The sequence below is a fragment of the Pseudoliparis swirei genome, chromosome 23 (assembly GCF_029220125.1).
Source record: "Pseudoliparis swirei isolate HS2019 ecotype Mariana Trench chromosome 23, NWPU_hadal_v1, whole genome shotgun sequence".
NCBI lineage: Eukaryota > Metazoa > Chordata > Actinopteri > Perciformes > Liparidae > Pseudoliparis > Pseudoliparis swirei.
In genome coordinates, this window is record NC_079410.1 from 11,057,813 (window position 1) to 11,080,500 (window position 22,688).

General features: G+C 45.0%; 1 protein-coding gene across 2 annotated transcripts in view; it reads right to left on the reverse strand.

The window, feature by feature from the left end:
- Nucleotides 1–22,688, reverse strand: part of prkar1b (protein kinase, cAMP-dependent, regulatory, type I, beta) — a 66,226-nt gene that overhangs the window by 33,045 nt on the left and 10,493 nt on the right. Inside the window, exons 1-3 of one of the 2 annotated variants that reach the window (XM_056407198.1) lie at nucleotides 17,519–17,660; nucleotides 16,718–16,888; nucleotides 10,053–10,144 (exon numbers count right to left, since the gene is read on the reverse strand). In XM_056407198.1, coding sequence (XP_056263173.1) covers nucleotides 10,053–10,144; nucleotides 16,718–16,870 — 245 coding nt within the window. In that variant the 5' untranslated portion in view covers nucleotides 16,871–16,888; nucleotides 17,519–17,660. Of the gene's footprint in view, nucleotides 1–10,052; nucleotides 10,145–16,717; nucleotides 16,889–17,518; nucleotides 17,661–22,688 lie in introns of those variants that run through there. The other variant, XM_056407197.1, reaches the window with a different exon arrangement.

Genomic DNA, 22,688 nt, shown 5'->3' on the forward strand with positions numbered 1-22,688 from the left:
CTTCCATATGCACGCCAAAGGTTTTTCCCCAAAATAAATTCCAAAGCGTTAACGCTCACATACTCTCTCATTCTTCTGCTGTGACTACTCCTTGGAACAAACACACACACAAACATTCAGGTTGGCATCAGGGAAGTGAGAGGCAGAGTTGCATGGCAGAGGAAGAAAGGACCATCCTGAGAAGGAAAGGAGTGAGAAAAGAAAGAGGGGGCAGTTGATGGGAGGATGTGAGGAGAAAGGAGGGAGTGTTACAGGGCGGAGAACCAACACCAAATACTTTGACAGGGTCTTGATTGTAAACATATGCCTCATCACAACCTTTGATGTTTAAAATCATAGGATTATTATATGCCACTGGAGTACCGGTAACACAGTCGAGTTAGCCCTTATCACATGTATCGCCTCCTTTCGTCTGTGAATCATTTTAACGATTTTTGTTTGATTTCGAGGGGATTAAAAAAAGGTCTAACTAACACATTCAGCTGAATCTCAACATTACATTGCTGGCCTTCTGGTCCCTGCCTGCTTCCCTCTTGTCCGACTGCTGCGTGCGTGAAGTATGACAAGACTGTTTTACAGGCCGACCTGATGATCCAACACCTGCTGATGCAGACGTGATGTCAGCCTCAAAACATCACCAACATGTCCGACCATGCAGTCTCTCCCATTCTTTCCATTTTCATTAGACAGCTATGCGCTTGATTAACTTCACCAAAACTTGACTTCTCTATTTTCCCCCGGGTTCACGGTTTCTCATGCTGTGTGTGTGGGTCCAGTTCACACTTCAGTGTGACCGTTTTCTCACTTTCCTAATGCCCTCTGTCTCTGATGTGTGTTGCCCCGGGACAGGAAAAAAGCGAGCTCTTCCTCCACTTAGAGAGAAAAGGGGTCAGGCTGAATCAGGCGCTGACAGAACTAAGCCTCTCCTGCTCGTCTGTGTGTACAGAGGACGTGTCATTGGAAGGAGAGAGAGAGAGAGAGAGGAAGAGAGATACATACACATATCCTCTTCCTCATCCGATGTGCAGAGATAGAATAAAAAGAGGCATTCAACTGAATGCATAACTGTATTCTCTCTCTCTCTCTCTCTCTCTCACACACACACACACACACATATCCTGACAGGTCGCTAAACATCACAAGACGTGCCGCTGTCCCGCGGGCATGTCCTTTCCTCTCCTCCGCCCTCCGCTCCGCTCCCTCCCACACTCCCACCTCACAGAAGACAAGCATTAGAACAAGATAAGCATTTGGGAAGCGGGTCGGGACACCGACTGTCTTTTGTTGGAGTTTAAACCTGAGAGGAGTTTACACAACACAGCACATTATGCATGCACGCTCAAACACATAGGTACAGCATACATGCTGCAGGGAGGGAGGGAGGGATGAGTGGATGATTAGAAGAGGTATCCACTGTAGAAATACTGAAGGCTAAAACTCAACACTGTGTGTGTGTGTGTGTGTGTGTGTGTGTGTATAAACCCCATCAACCATGCTGTGAGCAGGAAGGTAAGAAGTGCATAGTTGACATTCTGACACCTGACTGACGTAAGGCCTTCCTTGTTATAAACAGACATCTTCATCAGACACACAGCCTGCGGACCTGGAGAGTGTTGAACAACCAACGAGCACCGCGTGTGTAATGTGGTCACACACATGGAACGTGCTAATGTTAGCAACTTGCCAACTGGACGCGTCATTCACCTGACAAAAACACATCGTAAGTTGCTGGATACAATTCTTACCATTTGTAATAAAAAAAACTACTTGACTTCACTTTAGTGGCTGAGTTTCTAAAGTCTGACACTTGTTTATGAAGACTTAAAGGTAATTGTGTTACCACAGTTCAGAGAGGCTTGTGTGGTTTCCTTTCAAATGGAAGAGCTTAAGAATACAGAACTTATGAACAAAGAGCAAACCTCCTTCCTTTGACTTTGAACACTGAATTCTTAAAAAATGGGAGGAGAGGCTCTTTTTGTAAAAACATATAATGTAAAAAAAAGAAAATCAATAAATGATTTAAATTACTTGCAGTGACTTTTTTTCTTGAATCTGTTTAACCCTTGTGTTGCCTTCAGGTCATTTTGACCCGATTCAATATTTAACCCTCCTGTCGCCTTCGGGTCAATTTGACCCGATTCAATGTTTAATGTCGGTGTTCTTTCGGGAGTCAACAAACAAACATAAAGTACCTCACACTTAAACTTGGAAAACAATATTAATTCTAATAATTTTCTGGAGATTTTAATAGCTGGGGTCATATTGACCTCAAGGGTAAAATATGTTAGTAAATATAAAGGTAACAGGAGGGTGAAACATTGAATCGGGTCAAATTGACCCGAAGACAACACAAGGGTTAAGAAAAAAAACCATTAAGGGCATAAGTGTTTTTTGTTGTTTCTCTGAAGGGAATTTTTTTTAACTTTCTCTCCCTTTCTCTTATTAACATTAAACTATTTTTTGTTTCTGCTGTTGATGGAAATTAAAAAATAAATCCTAAATGTTTGTTGGGCTGCAAGTAATACCCTTGATAATGTAAAAACAGAAGAATCATTTTCATGAATGACATTTTAATAGATAATACAATATTAATTTAAATAAAATAAATCATGCAGCTTTAAAACCGAGAGCCCACTTGAAAGTTGAGTGACTGTATTCACAGGAGAAAACTAGAGAACAGCATTAGTCGAATCCCCTGAAAAACCACATTGCGCTGTGATGACCTAAATTCTATAACACAAGCTCTTTGAGACGTCACACATTCAAACTTCTCAACCATGGAAATGAGCTGAGCACCTCTAATCTAAATGAAACTCAACCAGAGTGACACCCACAAACCAACGAGGAGGTCATGGGAGAATTAACACGCTATAACAAGACTGTTGTCTGTGCCTGTACACTGGAAGCTATCACGGTAGTGTAGACAAAGCGGACGGGGTGTATACAATAGGAGGCCATGGGCCAAGCCAGGCGATTCTGTAGGGCGCTAGGCTGCTCTGTCCCCGGCTAGTGCGTGGGTTGTGCTTTGGACCTGGCTGAGCTACGAAGGCACTGACGGGTTGCAGGAACATCATGTCCTCACAGCAGAGGGAAACCCTGGCGAGGAAGTCACTGTCATGCACAGTCGCACATTTACCCTACATATTCATTCACTTGAAATGAAACATGCCGCTGTCCATGATCACTCCCAGAGTCACTCCCAATCAATACCCTGCAATACACTCTCGTCTCAATGTGAACAGAGATTTTTTTTCTTTTTTTTTTAATAGACTTTCACTCTCAGCAGTTGAAGTGGCTTTGAGGGCCATTTTGTTGGAAGAGAAAAGTACAGTTTCTCTCCCCTTTTCCTCTTTGTCGCAAGACATACATGCACACACATTCTACATTCAACATACGTTCACATGCCATTTTTTGAGCATTCGTCTGCATCAGTCAGACAGCTTGGGCTTAGTAGCTGCGCATACATACATAAATGGGAGCACATGCACAAACTCACTCCCTCCCTCACATTGATGTTATAAGCAGCTGAAAGGGCCGGGATGAATCACAGCAAGCTGGAAAACTGTCCTGCAAAGACTCTGGGGTACATTTTGGAAGGGAACACAACTTTCTGAAAGGCCTCGAGACATTACCGCTCCTGCATGACTCACTGCTTTTTGAAGAGTTTGGATGGAGTGAAGGATGGAGAAAGGAGAAGAGGCAGCAGGGGACAGGTTGAAGCACAGCAGAGGGTATGAGAGAGGACAAAAGTTTCCAGCAATCTGTGCAGTTGTGTGTGTGTGTAACTGTGTGCACTTGAGTGTGTGTTATCTGCACTAGCTTGCAAGCGTGCATACATGTACAGATATGAACTTCCTGCAGATAATATGTTTGCGTGTGTGGTTTGCATGGGCGTAAAGGTGTCGTGGCCTGAGATGAGGGGCAGATGTATGTGCTGGGGGGAGGTGAGGCTGCTGGCCTGTTAGTCCTCTGTGCTCTGGATGGTGGTGGTTCAGTCAGGCCTGCAGCTCTCCTGTGGAGAGTGACCTCATCGCCTGGCCCCTGGCATTGTGGCAGCAGCACAAAGCCACGCAGGGGACGGAGAGATGAATGTGGGGGAGGGACTGGATGTGAGCGTGGATGTAGATGTGAATGAGCCTGCATGACGGAGACACGGAGAAAGCCGAGACGAGAAAAAGGGGAAAAAGAGGACCACCACGCTCTCAGGGAGAACGAGGATGAGAACACACAGAGAGTCAATGAGGGAAACCGTAAGACAGGAAACACAAACATACACGCAAACAAATGGACCAAACATCACACACAACGGAAACCTGATGATTTGTCCATGCCTTTATTGCACATCTCGCCATGAAATACAAATCGCAGATGCAGTTAAGCAGTTAAACTAGTCTTCCACCTGAACGCATCGAGAAGAAAGTCCTTGTGACAAGAAAAGACACATAGCCACCCTAAAGAGACTGTAGGATACCTCCTTAATAATCGTCAGTCCAGTTCATGGGGAAAAACAGATTTGGGTGAGAGAAGACAGACAAAAAGCCGTCCATTCAGGGCCACTGCATCCGGTTTCACCTGCACTATAAACCGCCAGGAAGGACCGACCACAGCGCGTCCCGTCAGACAAGTGTCCATGCGGGCACACAATCCGTGTGTATATAAGGACCAGAGCAGAAGCTATGATGCAAGAGAAAGTTTATATTCATATTAACAGTGTGTGTGTGTGGCAAAAACACCCCCTAGGGGCTGCTTGGTGGTAACAGCACACTCAAAGTGTCTCTGTGTACATGACGACGGAGATGTCAGGAGTGTGTGGCCGTAACTATGCACGTTGTCATAGACTCCCAAAACAAATGTGCCTTTACCTTTTAATTCTATAAACAGCCTGTCTATGAAACCAATCACCGAAGCAGGGCTCAGGTTCCACATCGACTGATCTGGGACCTGATTTAAATAAATGCTCTCACATGACGATGACGCTGATGACGATGATGACGATGATGAAGATGACAACGATGGTGATGATAATGATGATGATGACGATGATGATGATGATGATGAGAGCTGTGTTCATCTGATATGGCTGCAGAGCACACTATCTCACTTCTTATCCTCTTTGTTGCTTCGTCCCTTCACACAGGCCTTGAATAAACTTCCGCTGGAACATGAGACGATCTTCTCTCGGCCAGTTTGTTTGGTGTCTTTCACTTCGCTTTTGTTTGTTTACTCAAGTTTTCTGTCTCTCGCTGACTTACTGATTTGTTTTTACACCTCTTTAAGTGCACACACACACACACACACACAGACAAAGAGTGCCGGTACACGAAAGATGTTCCTTGTCCATCGGCAGGGGCTTGTGGGGAAGGTGCAGAGGTCAGGGTTTAGGGGTCAGAGGTCAACTAATCGGTCACTTCATCAACTCATTACTCTGCTTCTTAATAAAAGGATTAAAGCATGCAGGATGAGGTAAGCACCACCTCTTTACAACCCTTTCCCTCATTGCATCCTTTGCTATAATGTTGATTGTTGTATTGATTGTGCTCCTTATTGAATGGTCTTTTACTTTTAATATAACAGCTTCTGGTTCTCTACATATCGTAGATGAAGTGCAGTGTTTGCTTGATTTTACAATAGGGGTCCTGAACTAAAGAGATTTAACAACTCCTACTACCAGATGGTAATATTGTTTTTGAATATTGGAAACACTGCCAAGGCAGCTGAAGGAATGAGTTAACCAGGGCTCCCTCTTCTCTGCCAGACAGTTTATGTGGTTACTTAGACAGCCGGGCTTCTCGTGTCTGTTTTGTCCCTGAGAGAGTGTTTTGTGTGATGAGGGCAATAAACTAATGCATGCGGACAGGAAACATTTATGATCTATTTGTTTGTGTCAAGGGAAAAATAAATGCACCTCTGACAGATTTCCTTGAGCCTCTTCCTCTGTAATTAATCTCCCTCTAAATGTGACCTCCTGTGTCTGTCCCATGTGTCTGCCTCATCTCCATCGTTACATTTATACATTCACAAAGTTAGAGGTCATCAAGGTCATCCATCCAGGTGTGCAAAAAATTAAAAAAAGGCCAATGTTGACACATACAGCACACGGTCTACTGCTATCGGAAATCTTCATATCACTTCTGAAGGAAGTTAGATAAGAAACTATTACAGCAGAAACTGAGAGAATGTGTGTTTAAACTGGCGATAGCGTGATTGACCGCCTTTAAGGACTGAATCTCAATTAGCATTTAACAGGGGAAGTGGTGGATTAGATAGGCTGAGGGTGCACCTGGACAAACTACGTGCATGTACACACACATACACACACACACACACACACAAGCCTGTAAACTTGACATCCACATCCAAATTGGTGCACGACAGTGTGACCCGTGATTCTTTCTGTTATCAACTCTCTTATCAACTCTCAGGGGTTAGGGTTAATCGCACATCCAAATGGTGAGATAATATTTTCAGTCAATACGATAACGCTGTGGTTACAGTATTGAGACAGGTGGTTGCAGGCTGATTTGAGTGTGAGTGAAGCAGGCTCAGCACAATGTGAAATCAAACACCTGCTCCCAGCTTATCGTGTGGGCTTGTGTGTGTGTTTGTGTAGGCATATCATAATGAGGTCATTATGGCAGCTTCAGGGAAGCAAACAGAGGGGTCCACCCGCTGGCAGCCACCCCATGACAGAGATTCAGACGTCGGGGTAGAGACCAGCCAAGGTCAAAGAGATAACCAGATGGAGACCCTTTCTCTTGATGGTACACTATATGTTCATTCCGAAACAGTTTGTATTGTACAAAACATGGCTTTTTGTTCAGCAAAACTACATACACCTAACTATATTCATACTGATGTAATGCATGAGTGCTCTAGGAATGTGTGTATTTTAGAAAAACATGAATATTCTATATTTAAAGTACGAGGTGCTTTTTATCTCATTATCTCTAAAACCTCCTCAGTTGAGATCAGTGTCTGCATTTTAATTTAAAAAAGAGCCTGTAGTTGAATTTTTGAAGGCAGAAATGTGTCACTTCTACACAGCTGAGAAAAGATGGACTTAGCACGCAAACACACCGCACACACACACACACACACACACACACACACGTCTGGTGGAGCTCAGAAACTTTGAGGCCATAAAGTTTGACATATGGAATGGCGTGTTAATCAAAGTCTCCACGCTCCCAGCTGGAGCTGCCTCACTGGGAACACAGTCTGACATGCATACTCGAGAATGTCCTCATGTGTTTGTGTGTGTGTTTCTCATGATAATGTAATCCCTGTCATCCTTTGTAGTCATGGTGGTATTCGTGTGCCTGGTTTTGCACGTGTGTCTAGAATGTGATTGCGACACCCTTTTAGCATTAGAGGGGTTTTATACATTTGTTCTTCTGAACCGCTTCATAACTTCACCCTTTATGTCTCCATTAAAATGTTATATTTACATAGTTTAAAGGAAGGATTCGCCAAATAAAATATAAAAGTATTATTATTATTATTATTATTATTCTGTAGATTGGTTTCAAAGGCAATAAACTAAACTGATAAGATGTGATAAGAACCCAACTTTAAGCTGTGTGCATTATGGTTAATAAACTCACACACAGTTGCAGTCATACAGTTATATCTGTAAAATTATACAGGAACATTGTCAATTGAATTGAATTGTGTACATCTAAATCCAAAAATGTAAACAAATTAAAATGTGTGCTGAATGGCAGCACCACAGCACAATGTATGGCTGCTGCAGAAGAAAACACTATTTGAAAAAGTAGAAGGCAGCCTTATCAAAAATGTACTGCTTCCAGAACCTGTACAGTCTTTGTGGATTCCTAGAGGGCCAGACCAGGAAATTAAGACAGGGTGAAAGATAATAAGACAACAAGGAAAAGAAGAGCTACAAAGAAGAAAAGAGATGAGAGGAAAAGGGAGATGAAAGAAACAAAGAGGGCTTCATTGTTTTCATCTTGCTCGTTACTGAAGGGGACGACGATAGCAGCATCCAGAGCTAATGGGGAACAGATCGTGTGGAGTTAAGTGCTGAGTGACTAATCACACAAGATGTTGGCTTGACACACAGACGGCTACTGGCCCTCCATTTATTTCTCTCTCTGTGTCAAACAACACACTCAGTCCTCAAACTAAAAGTGCCATTTTGTGAGTGTTTAAAAATCATTTATTGAACAAAGTCCAAAAAATATTGCCAACAAGCATTCAGTAGAAAGATGACGTCAAGCACAGGGCCGCACAGCAACGGTCCACGCTCACGAGCTACCCAATGACCCAATGAGACCACATGTGCAACAACATCTGATAACCCAAATAGCCAGCTGTTTGTAGAAGAGGGAGGAGTGAGAAACAGAGAAGGAGGGCAAGAGAGAGAGAGAGAGAGAGACGACTGGCCAGTCAGACTCCATCTGCTAATGTGCGTCAGTCCCTGACAGTTCTGGCACATTAGAAGAAGCCAATCAATGTACTTCATACTGTGAATTCATAAAAGCCTCGACAGAAGGCATCAACATGCAACGATGATTCGTCTGAAGCTGAGACGTGCTTCATTTCCCGTGTGGCTGCCCGTCGTAATAGGAATGTACACCGTGGTTACAGTGTCAAGCAACTACCACAATACAAGTTGATTTTCCGATATGATACGCTGAAGTCACAGCAACTGAGCCGTGTGCACAGCCCTGCTGGTTGCTGTGTGCAGTTTCTCATAAATGTCGGAGGATCACCTCGGTCATACACCGAGACACTTCTGTCGGTAGGGGCTCCAGACGCGACAACCGCAACACAACCGCCATGAGACCACGAGCCCGCCGTCCAGCATCGTCAGCTGGAAGTGAAGAATGAAGAAGAACAGAAGAGAGTGAGGCGAGTGGAGAGTTAGAGGATAGAAGAGCCAACTATCTGCCATGTCGCTGTCCAATCTAGCGAATCAGATAAGGTCTTCACGAGCTAAGATGAACTCAACGCTGCTAACTGCATGGTCCCCGACGACGAGAATTCTTGTGTGCATAACATTCATGGTTGATGCGAGCTGTGTGTAGAAACACGACAGCCAGTCCAATTTGTTCTACATCATGCATGGTTTCATGGGCCGATGACGATGCCATTACAGAGCACGGCATGCCAAGGGGCCTTGAGGACATTAAAACCTGATGGTTTATGCTCTACTGCCGCATATTTTTGTGTGGTGTAACTCTAATCTGCCACATCAGCCACCCAAGTACATGGTTTCTCAGACTGTCCGGAGCGATCACATGTTGCACTGAGCTCGGGGCTGTCTGACGTGCAATCAGAGGGTCTGCGTGCCTGTGCCAAGGAAGCACGGTAAAGTGTCAGCTGACGAAAGACTGGAAAGAGTGTGTTTTGGGTTTGGTCCGCGGAGGCTCCGGCCAACAGGAAAGCTCCAGTGTTTTCCTCTCCATGGGGCATAATGGATTCTCCCCACCAATGAAACACTATTCCACCTGAGAGCCTTTCCCACAACACCCCCTCGTCTGTCAGAGCCAGACCCGGCCATCGCTGGAGATTCTGGCACAGAAGGAAAGGATGGAGAGACGATGGTTGAAGAGAGGAGGAATGTGAAAGAACAATGGATAGGAGCAGATGGTACGGAAAAGGGAGGGAAAGAGAGAAATTGGCGTCTCTCTCTTTCCCAGATGACGATGGAGAATCGTTGATTTCTGAGCAATGTAACCGAGCGCCACCACCCATATCTGAATCGCAACATGATACCGACATACAGACGGGTTACCATGACAACCGACAACACAACACACACAGACGTATCCCGTTGCCACCCTCTGCTGCATACCCCTCCTCGTCTGCTGCATCTGTCCATGACCCCCCCCCTTCATGTCTCCGCAGACTTGAGATGAGCAGGCCACACAGTGAGGGCAGTGCACGCTGGATCAATGGCCTGTTCACGATTGTATCAGCTTACACACACGCACTCACAGTCCACACGCACACTTGGACTGCTGGCATCCTGCTGGATGTCGTGCAAGCCTACAGAAGAAGCCAGTGGGGTCACACGTGTTTTGTACCTTCTTTCATTATCGTCCAGGTGAGCAAACAGCACATTCTTGGAAATGGCTTTGGCCAAGGCGGTCATGGTCTTGTAGTCCTTAGGGATGACCTGTGTGGACAGAGCAGTAATATCTATTACAGTATTCTGCATCAACACTTTGCAGGTGACACATGAAAGAGACCAGCGCAAACACATGATAGGCCGGACTTCAAAAGCCGACTAAACTGAGTAATTAAAGAGCAGCATATTGGCAAAGTCTGAAAGGAATAACCCACACGTGTGTCTGCGTATTTTTGGGAAAGCCCATCTGTTCAGGGATTACACTCAAAATGTCACACAGCCCTTACACATTCACAAGGGGCCTGAACTCATTCATAAAACATGCAGAGTCCCAGACTCTGTGCTGTGTGTGTGTATGTATGTATTTGTGTGTGTGTGTGTGTGTGTGGGTTTGCTCGATGGTGTTTTGAGCCCTCACCGACGCCTTCCAGGCAGCGGCTGCCTGGAAGGCGCCGGAAGGTGGTCCCGCCCCCCAAAACTCTGATCCAATCAATGCGCTACCCCCACTTGGAGCGGAGCGCATATTCAAATCCACTTTTTGGAGCGCATTGCATATTCAAACCCGCGCATTTGGAGCCAAACCCACTTGGAGCGCATTTGGAGCGCATTTAACCCACTTGGTTCAACAATTTCAAAGGTACGTAGCTATTTTTGGGCCGGCTAATGTTGTGGTAATGTTATTTCAACCTGCTAGCTAGCACATAGATCAGGCTAATCTTAGCTATGTTAATGTCATTTCTACCTGCTGCTAAATCTGGTTAAAACATTAGGTAACAAAGTAAGATTAATTACTGCAGATTAATCACTGTATTTGAGTGATTGTTAATGGTTAGTGGTTATCTTTCAAATGATGCCTGTGAGGCACTTGACGTTGAGACTGGTTGACTTCCAGGCTGCTTTGGAATAAGGATACCTCTGAGGCAGCCACCAGTTTTGGATAACTCTGAGGCATCATAGGTAGTGTTGACTACTTTATATCAATAAATAACTACTTTAAAGACTTTAAAGACTACTTTATATCAATAAAGAACTTCAGAAAGCCAGCTCCAAACTATTACACCCCAGTGTCAATAAGTGTTTCATTGTCACATTGGTATGTGCATCAAATCTGAATTTAATACTGTGTTCGTGTCATGATATGTCTTTCCCATTTTTGTTAAGGCGAAGCCAAGGACCTGTGCTCCTCCGTCGGTGCTCTGGCTGCCAGGAGCATCGAATTTAAAGAAGTGGCCATGCTGCATCAGACCCCACTGTGGAGAGCCACGGAGTTCAAGTAATTTGCAATATTCCACATCCTATATCTGGGCTCTGACAGGTTTAATAGACATTATTTATCCTGAATTTATGTTTATCTTTTCCTCCAGACAACAGCTCCAGCACCTCGCCAACCAGGTGAGGTCAAATGATCAATTTGACCTCCTCACGGGGCCAGGAATGGTAGAGGTGGTGGTGGATATTTTAAAAGTGTGTTGACACACATTGAAAATATTAACAATTAGCAATTTGTTGTTTGTTGTGTTCATTAATTAAATATCTTCATGTTCTACATCACTGTGTATGTGTCGTGAATTGGAAGTGTATTGAACTTGGCATCTTGATTTAACTAGTCTGATAATTTAGCTAGCTGGGCCTGAAATCGCATGGTGTAAATTACAGATCCGACATGTTAGGCATGTGGATTAAGGCAAATAGTCATGGTAACACTGTCAACACTAATTTCTACAGCTTCACATAAGGGTTTATTCCAGTAGAGTGTTACAAGTTAATGAAACCCCAACTTACATTAATTTTTTATTAAATGTATCGTCAGAGGACACACACATGATGGAGGAGAGACATGACTGATGGGGTGTGACATATTCTTTATTGAAAATAAAGGCCAAATACAACCCTCATACACACAGTAAAATGGTAAAACAAAATTTCACACAAACAGCTTAGTTTACTAAGCACGCAGCACCGAATTTAATACACTATAAATATTATCTAAATATTTTATTGGGGCAGTGTGGGACAGGTCGGAAAACTGGGGAAAGACTAGTTACGGGTTCGCTGTCTTCGCCGCGCTTAAATGCCCGTCGTGATGGACAGTTTGTATCTGCCGCTTGTTGTGGTCTGTCTTTGAATAGTTTGCAATCAGGTGGAGCAGTCCTCCTCCTGATCTCCTCCACCGTTATCTGGTATCTTTGTAAAAATAATTTCTGAGTCACACTCAAAGAAGGTTTCAATGTTTCAACAATATTATTCGTAACAATATTAGGATTTCATCTTCTTTACATACAGTACAGTATTGTACACATGTAATGTCTGTACATAGCCCTTCTGTCTTTACTGCCATCCCAACAGATGTTCCTATAACCCAAAACTGTGATGGGCTCTGGGGAAACCAGTCACATGGTGAAAAGGGGCATTTTGAGATTAGAGTGAAAATACTAGTAGGTCGAAACTCAGTATTTTGGTGAAATTTTTGATTCAATTATTATTCTATAACATGTCTATCATCCCTAAACATATCTACTTGTTTTTCATTAATTGAATGTGTTAAAATGTGCTTTATTCAACCAGCCAGTCTATTTAGAACCCCTCTCTTTAAAGTTGTTTTTGTCAAAATTCTATTCCATGAAATCTAACTGATCAGCTGACTTTGGACAATCATAACATTTGAAACAGACAAATAATGAAAACATATTTGAAACAAGCTTGAAGTCAGCTTCCAAAAGGTCAAATTTCACCATGTGACTGGTTTTCCCAGATCCCATCACAAATGGTCTCAGCACTGTTACTACCACACTACCACTAAAAATATAAACCTGTCTTGAAGAAACCTATGCCTAGCTGTGCACTTCACCTTTGCTCCGATGCCCTGAGCATGTCCTCAAAAGGCTGTGGACATTCTGAAATGCCGGCTGGGATGGGGCAGTAGGGCTTGGTGGAGCAGCAGGGCCGGATGGGGCAGGAAGGGTGGATGGAGCAGCAGGGCTAGATGGGGTTGGGGCTCCACCAACCAGTGGTGACTGGTGGAAAATTGCGATCTTTGCAGATGGTCCTATAAAGTCACAAGAAGTAACCAAATTTGCTATATGAGGAGATGAACTAGTGTTGTAGTACTCGAGTCCAGATGGCAAGATAAAGAATAACTTACCACCTTTTGACACCTGCAGGGCCTTCGCTTCCATCCTACTGTATAAAGACATTGCAAGGAACTAATAAGTATTTTTGGGGAATTATTGAAGTCATTGTTAAATGTCAGTGTGTGAAAGAGACTTTTTTTTAGTCATTAAAGTAGGTCTAGGTTGAACCTTACCCTTCCTGGGCGCCATTTCTTCATGAACTGAAAGAGAAAGGCAATATGAGTGTGATTAGTATTATCACATAATGTTAGGCATATGCAATGTTAAAAATAATCTGGCAGATTTATTCAATAGGCCTATCTGTATGAGGAGGCATGAGGACAATTTAACTAAGGGATATCAGTCTACAGTCAACCAGTCTCAACGTCAAGTGCCTCACAGGCATCCAAAGTTAATTGGCTGCCTGAGAGCTAACCAGTGTTAGGAAGCAGCCTGGGAGTCAGCCCCTCTTAATGTCCGTCTAGATGCCTTACAGGTATCTAAAACCAACTGGATGCCTGTGAGTTAACCTGTATACCAACGACTAGGCAGCCTGGCAGTCAACACTACCTATGATGCCTCAGAGTTATCCAAAAACTGGTGGCTGCCTCAGAGGTATCCTTATTCCAAAGCAGCCTGGAAGTCAACCAGTCTCAACGTCAAGTGCCTCACAGGCATCATTTGAAAGATAACCACTAACCATTAACAATCACTCAAATACAGTGATTAATCTGCAGTAATTAATCTTACTTTGTTACCTAATGTTTTAACCAGATTTAGCTCGCTAGCAGGTAGAAATGACATTACCACAGCTAAGATTAGCATCATCTATCTGCTAGCTAGCAGGTTGAAATAACATTACCACAACATTAGCCGCCCAAAATAGCTACGTACCTTTGAAATTGTTGAACCAAGTGGGTTAAATGCGCCCAAATGCGCCCAAGTGGGTTTGGCTCCAAATGCGGTTTGAATATGCAATGCGCTCCAAAAAGTGGATTTGAATATGCGCTCCGCTCCAAGTGGGGGTAGCGCATTGATTGGATCAGAGTTTTGGGGGGCGGGACCACCTTCCGGCGCCTTCCAGGCAGCCGCTGCCTGGAAGGCGCCGGTGAGGGCTCAAAACACCATCGAGCTGTGGGTTTAAGGGAATGGTAAAGTTTATAGCCACAACATAGCCACAGAAGTCTGTATTTATAAAGCGGCATCCCAGAAGGAACCTTTTACCGAAGAGGGAGAAAAGCAAAAGTAAGAGAAAGAGGAAGAGCGGCCAGCGTAAGCTGAACCATTCTGACGTACAGAAGAACTTGAGGAGTGTGTCCGTGCATCCATGTGTTTTGTCTCTGGTGGTGAGGAAGAGGAGGGTGTAGGTTGTAATTATGTTGGAGCAACAGATGTCTCCACATGAAGAGGACCACGCAGCACTGTGCACAACATGCACACGATTACACCCACAAAACCACATCACATATGACTTAAAAAGTATCAAAGTATCCACAGGACTCGGGCCTGGCTACTCGGGGGACAGGAAGAGAGAGGATGGTCTGGCTCAGAGTTAGATGAGGACACTGAAACCCAGAGGTGATGGAGGTAATTCTCGGATTGAAATTTTAGGTCGGCCTCTTTATCATCTTCCACGAGCTCCAGCTCCAGTTCTGTCACCCAGGGTATTATTAAAATATCATGGCAGTCGGCTTGTAACCAGCTTTTGGATCGCGCTCCTTTGTACAGTCAGAGTGATGTTTAGATATTCTGGTCTAGCCAAAACATTAAGGAAAAGCCACATGGGATAATGATTTACCAGCTGTGTCTTCAAGCAGCCAATATCAAACGCTGTTGCTATATTACATGTGTACTGACTAATAAAATAAGAAAAGTGAAAAATGTATTTAGGCTTCAGAATTACGTCTCTGTCTGCCTTTTTCTTATTAAATGTCACAAGGAACCTTTAAAGTTGGAGGAAAACTCAGGGCTGGATGCCCATTCTGTTGCCACCTCGTCAAGAGGGTTTCCACAGTAGTTCCCATCAATCGGACGCCAGCCCTGCAATTCACTCAGTCAACGTGATTTCCGGGCCGACAGGCCGCACAATGTGTTGAGACTCGTGGCGCTTTGCAGCAAAGCTCTTTTTAATCAGATGGGCAGGGTTAGCTCATTGATTGTGCTCTGTTTAACAGCTGCTGATTTTCACGGTGGATTCATTAATGGAAATGGTGATGTCGGGAGATGTTGGCACATAGAGTGCTTGTGTGCGTGTGCATGTGTGTGTTACCTCAGTGTACATCAATGACCAGATGAAATGCTCTTTCACACTGAAGCAATAATGGGCTTCCATCTTCTAATTCAATTTTAATGAACTTTTCTAGGATGGCCTGTTGTGTTGAGTAAGCACATTAATTTATTTCTTTTTCAGATGCAGCTTACGTGGCTGATCAGATTATTTGCATGTGTAAATTGTCGCATGTGTGTGTTGTGTGTGTGTGTGTGTGTCAGTCTGTGAGATCCGTGAAGAGAATGAGGCGCGTTGCCTCGACACATAACTGCAGTGTCTGGTCGGGACCTCAGAGCCATCAACACACACCTGACACACACATTCACTGCATGCTCCAGTGGCCGTGCGATTACAGCGTGGTGATAGGGCTTCATGCGGTTGTGTCAGTACCTAGCAATTAATGGCGTGTCAAGAAAATTACAAATGAGCAAGCATAGCAACGTTACGATGACGAGGGTGTGTAAGTATGTACAGCATATAAGAGTGTCTGTAAAGGTGAGTTGTTGTTTCTTGCTAAAGGGCACTCTTTCCAATAGCTACATAAAAGTAGCGAATGGACACATGACACGATGTCCAAAATGTTTTTTAAAAAATTATCACACTGTCTTACAAACTAGAGATGCACAAAAAAACAATTACTCTAGATTTGTTGTCATGTTATTATGTGATGTTTATTTCTCAAACAGCATTTTCATGAGGGACCCAGTTTCCGTGATCAGGGTAAGGTTTAGAGAAACCCAATTGTTCCTGCTAATTTATTGGCTATGTGTACTTGTAACCAGGTTTCTTATCACCTTTTTAGTATTTAGATTTCACGAGTAAAATGTCAATTATCTGCAAAAAGCCTGAGTGGGGAGTCGATAACAATCAATCTAACGTCACAGAGTTGAATCTCAGTATCTGTGTAGAACATCAGTTCATCAGCTGGTTGAACAAATGATCTATTTTGCTACAAATAAATTCACTGTAAGTGTCCATGGCCGTTCATTAATTGCTGTCATGAATGTCCACAGCTGATCTCCCTGCGCACTGTTGTGATGTTTCGATGAATGTGTTTAAATTCGCGCCCCTCAGTGGCCGTCCACAGACCAAAAGCTCAGTTTGGAAACAAATAAACAATCAACCCACGTGATGTCTTTGATCACATTGGACTGTATTTTTTATTTCATATACTGATTACTTAGATGAGACCCCTGGCACCTGTTAACATGTTTGCGTATGCGCCCATCTTCCGATGCTGACCTTGCGTACGTAGCTGACCGCGTCCTCTTCAGTGTACACCTCGGCGCTGACCCCTCCCCTGCGGCACCGGGTCTTGACAATAGGGTTGGGCGGTGGGGGAGAAACCTCGTCATCGTGTGAGTCCGACTGGCTGTTAGATTTCTGACGTGCCATGATCTGCTTGCATTCTTCCTGTAAAAACCAGAGGAGAGACAAGATCGTTAGAGAGGGACGAGCACGGAGGGAATAAATGTGGTTAACGTATAAATAGCAGATGGTCTATCAAACCGGTGCCCGTGTTGACAAACTCAAAAAAAAGGTGCATGTCTAGGAAATAAAATCAACTACTATTGCAGCTTCAATCAAGACAGAGAAGATGATCTGAGCGCATCTGTTGTGCTTTCACTGCTCAGACCTCTCGCTGCACCCTTTCTCACATCAAGCGTCCTGTGGATCCTCAAGCGGCTCAGACCGCACAGTGGACACGTGAAGTGAAAGGCATCAAATATTAATATCTGCAGGCCTGAACACGCAGAGCGCAGAAGGCTCGGCGAGGTGCTCTCCTCCGCTCAGATAATAAACAACAAGGAAGAGCAAAAAGCAAAGATCAAAAGGCGACTCGGTGTCTCTGCCTGTCTGTTGTTTAAACTGCTGCAGGTGATGAATTATTGAGCGCTCGCTTCATTAACACATTAGCATAAGCACACCAGTAAACCACTGTCGGCTCGTTAATGTGTGAGAGTGCTGAGAGACGACAGAGCAGTCGGATAACAGTGTGTGCAAAGGTAGCCAACATCCACTGCTGTGTGTGTTTCCACTCACAATGACTGGTGTGCACCTGCTGACACTGTGTGTTTACCCCTTTATTTGAGTGCATCTAATAGCACGGCGGGGGATGAGTCGGCAGCAGGACATCTTTTGGTTCAGTAACACTTTTATCGCCGTTGGCTGGTTCAATGCAGCGCTGTTGGGTAGTCAGAAATAAACATCAGAGTCTCAAAAGGAAAGGACTCAAGGCAGGCAAGTAGCAAGAGGTGGCACTCTCCCACTGCGGTACAGAAACACCACACCGACAGAAATAAAATCTAAAAAATATATAAATATCTCAAGAGCAAAGACGTCTTGGCTCTTTGACAGTAAACTGGACGTCTTTGAGTTCACACTGCTTGTCGAACAAAACAAGCGATATTCAATTTGTGTAAAAATAACTTTGTTTTACAGACCAAAACAGCAGATCCCTCAATAACGGAAAAATAATCATCAATTGCAGATAATAAGATGAATTTAATCGATGAATAAAACAATTTACTTTGGTTTTAATTCATTTAATATTCAAGTTTACTTTGGTTGTGCTGAGACAATAACCAATGTAAAAAATGTAAAGCAGTTTGTATTCTATAACCTTCTATTCATAATTGATTATTGATCATTGACAAGGACAGCAATCAATGGAGGAAATGTCTTGCTCACACCACGAAGAGGCAAAAGGTGCAGAGCAGACACATTTTGCATCCGTCTTTTCATCTCAATTTAGTCCATGCCACCTCTGAATTTTGGAGTGGGTTGTATAATTCAAGAACCACCATTTTCTATGAAACACAGCGGGGCAACTTTTTGCTCTGCAAACTGGAGAGGAGAGAAGAAAAGGAAAAGATCTGTAGCAGCTGAGAGCAGAGTGACGACTGAGTGCCTGGAGCAGGGAGCAGAACTGGCTGCTGCTTCACTCTCGGTCAGATACTGACAGGGAGGGAAAGACAGAGAGACGCGGAGGACGAGGAAGACAACCGGCGACAGAGAAGTCGCGGAGACGACGGAAACATAGAGAGCCCCGGCGGGAGAGGGAGAGAGGAGGTGGCAGTGAGGAGGCGACCTGGAAATCCACACCTCAACACTTCTCTCTTTATCTGCTTCAATCATCCCAGCAGCGTGAAGGAAATGTGGACAGAGGGCCGTCATACAGCATTGCTATGATGATACAAAACAAGAAGCCAGTTAGACACTTCAGCTTGCACCTTCACTCAATCCCATTATCTCTCTCTCTCTCTCTCTCTCTCTCTGTTTGACCTTACGTCCTTCCTTCTAATTACATCCTCAGGTTACTGTGACGCTTTGCTCACTGTCTGTGTGAAACATTGTCATGATGTGGATCACACACACACACACACACACACACACACACACACACACACGTCTTGCTTACGCACAGTCCCTGCCTGAGGGAACGCGGCCAGTGGGAGGAGAAGAGGGGCGGTAGAGCCGGAGAGCAGAATCAAAACACGCGCACACAACCTCACAAACACAGGCGCAGGCCGACTCAAGGTCTGCGATCAGGTGCCACGCTGAGGGCAAAGCCATCACAAACACAACGCTTCCCTTTCTTTCAAGCAGTGCGGACGCAAACATAGAGAACTCCGATTCACTCGCTGGCTCCGAGCATCAACAACACACACAAGTTCACATGCGTCAACAACAAACGCAGCGTTTGTGTCCTGCCTCTATGAGATGATACAGGTTAGCTCCAGGAGGCGAAAGACGAGCGCCGCTTCTTCGCGGAGGTATTTACCATGGCATGGAGGGCCCCTGGCCAGGCGTGCTGTGTGTCCCCTCGGCCAGTCGGACGCACCAGGCATCAAGTCGACGTGTGAGTGTGTCAAAGTGTGCATGGGACTCAGCACAGCCGGATCCCCAGCTCATACACACCTGGCACACATGTCACACCCCAGGAGCAGCAGCAGCATCTCGCCATAGTAGCACAGCAACCGCTGTGTGTGTGACTTCTGCTTCTCGTGTGTGTGTGTGTGTGTGTGTGTGTGCAAGTAATCAGAGATTATTCCAAGTTTGTGTGTGAGAGAGGCAAAATGTCTGCAGTCCCCACGACAAGAACCAGACTACTGATGAAAACACAGATCAAGGCAAAAAGCCTGTTTCTCCATCGCTGCTGCGCAACTCTGTGTCCCTGCTCTCCAGCCCTCTCCCTCTCCCTCTCCCGCTCTCTCTCTCTCTCACGCACGCACACGCTCACAATCTGCCCCCCACCGCCGGTCACTATGACAACTGGGGGCTTTGAGCATCCTGGATAGTCAGAGCTGGAAGCAACGGCGGCTCACACACCTACATTCACACACACACACACACACACACACACACACACACACACACACACACACACACACACACACACACACACACACACACACACACACACACACACACACACACACACACACACACACACACACACACACACACACACACACACACACACACACACACATTCTGACGCCTGTTGACGGATATTGTCTCTCGCTCACTAATCCATCCTCCGTCCACAGAAGGGAAACCGTCACTCCCATCCTTCTGTTCTGACCCAACGGTGTGTGCCAGTGGCTCCAGACATTCCCATCGGGATACGTCACCGTCCCAGACTTCCCCCTGGGTGACAGACACTGTTCTGTGCCATGCAGTGTCTTCCTCGCTCCTTGCTGTTCTTTATTCCCCGCCCGCACGCTTCCCGCTCGGGTCAGAGGGTCGCGCTGCATCAAGTGAGGACTTTGTGTCTCTTTGTGTGTCGGGCTCTCACAAGTCCTCAGAGTGTTCTGGCCCCAGTGCTCCGACACATGGATACAGAAAGCAGCAGCATGACAGCGTGACGTTTGATGCGTCATACGGGTAAACGCATATACGGTACAGAGGAGGCTTCATTCGACCAAGGGGAGCTGAGAACAGCTGCAATGTGCCTTCGGCAGCAGAGGAAAACTTGTTCTTGCTTTAGCTCATCCGTTACAACGCATCGGCTCGACAGTTTGAGGCAGCGCCATTTATCATTTACAGGCCTATGCAGAGTAAAAACACATCTGCAGTTGGTTGCAACCTTTTTACCTTTGTGTTAAACCGTCTCAGTGTAATTTCTATGTCAGGCTCTCCCTGCCTCCCTCTCTCCCCAGCTCTCCCTGCGTCATCATCAGCGGCTGGATGCCAGAGAGAGAGAGAGGACAGGAGAGGAGACAGAGGACACAGGAGCTCTGTGCAAAGCGGGGATGACAGCTTCAAGACAAAGGATGGCACACAGGCAATCGGAGCCACACTCGCTTGAATCAAAAGTCACTGTTATTATGCCATGATTCCAAATTCCACTAATTCATAGATGTCATGACCTCTCCTGTTTTGTTCATTCCCTGAGCCAATTTACATCAAGCAGATACGAACAAAAGTTATAACAAACTCTCATCATAGCAGCTATGACTAATCAATAGTCATCAGCCCTCCACCCATCATGCTCAGCGCATGAACCTAGCAGCACAAATACATACACAATATCTATATATCTATTCTTCCACGACATTCATTTCTGATGTTAGTGAGGAAAAAGGAAGCATCCAAAAGCCGTTACCTTAGGTAGAGTAGCCCCAAACTGGTGATGGAGACAATTTCACTCTGCAATGCCAGAGCTGAAAGCATGCAAGTGACCTAAAAACAACTCTGTGCCACACACACTCTCACACACACACTCTCTCGTTCACACCCACACACACACACACACACACACACTCTCTCGTTCACACCCACACACAGACACACTCTCTCACACACACACATAGTTAATGAAGCATAGAGAGCTGCTCCACCAGTAGAGCTAACAGTCTACTCATCACTCTGTTCCACACCATTACAGCACCACAATGGACAGAAAGTTCGCTGCTGTATTAGGACAGTGTGTGTGTGTGTGTGTGTGTGTGTGTGTGTGTGTGTGCAATGCTGGCCTCCAAGCTATGACATACTGTGCACTCTCTATATGGATGCAACACACACACATATACTTGTCTTGCTATCCGAATATGAACTTTACATTTCTGACATTATTCTAATCGTTCCCCTTAAATGTAACTGCTGAAACCATTCGGTTCCTCAGTCATTTTGAAACGTACACTCCAACCAAGCCTAACATTCTAAAATAAACATGATACGCCTTCAGTAATTATGATTAAACTGCTACACTGTGACAGCAGCAAGAACGAGACTCAAACCCTGCTCCTTACATCACAAGTGCAGCTGTCTCATGGTGGCAGGATGTTAGTGGGAGTTATTTCCGTATTTAGGGTTTGAGTATTTTCACTGAATCAGATAACTTTCACATCTATCAAATTGTAAAACAAAGTTATTTTGACAATTTACAGGGAAAAAGAGATTGTTATTCGCAGCCCTAGATTGTATCTGCAATCTAAAATGGTGCTGCCTGCTTTACTATCGGCTGTGTCTCGGTGTATCATGGTTAACTCCCTGTCTCGTTTCTGTACGTATCTTTATTACTGTCTCTGACTTGCCCTTTATATCTTAGTGCTGTACACCTGGCACCTATTCTGTTTCTCTCACACCAACCACAGATTAGTCGGGGAGGGAGGAGGGATGCAACGGGCAGATGAGAGAGGACAAAGAAGGACCACCAAGGAAACACGGGCTCGGCGTCCAATTTACCTGCAGGGGCCTCAGGGTGGGCCGAGGAGGAGGTTTAGGCCTGGGTCACTGCGTGAACCCCAGGATGATTTGACAACATACCCCGCTCCCATAGTGGTGGTGATGAGTGAACACACAGGCTGGGGACACTAATTACACTGTGCTCCAACACGTACGTATGGGACTGACACCTCGAGAACAGGACTGCTAATAAGCTGTTGGCATCCAGAACACTGGCCCACATATTTGGAGATTGATCTAAATAGTCAGAGAGCAGACTGGGACAACATTAAATAAACAAAAGAGGAAGTTGAATGTGAGGTAGATCATTCATTGCTGCACATCATTCTGCTCGAGAAGGCTCAACAACCAAAGCCTCCTGACAAATTGTCAATCAGAGGCCTTTGAAGGGACTGGATTTGTTCTGATAAGTCCTGCTGACAGCTGAGCGGCTGGCAGCACCGAAATGCTTCTCGTCTTACAGGGGACGGCGAGACAGCGGCTGATTGACCGATAGACTGACAGACAGGGAGTGAGGAAC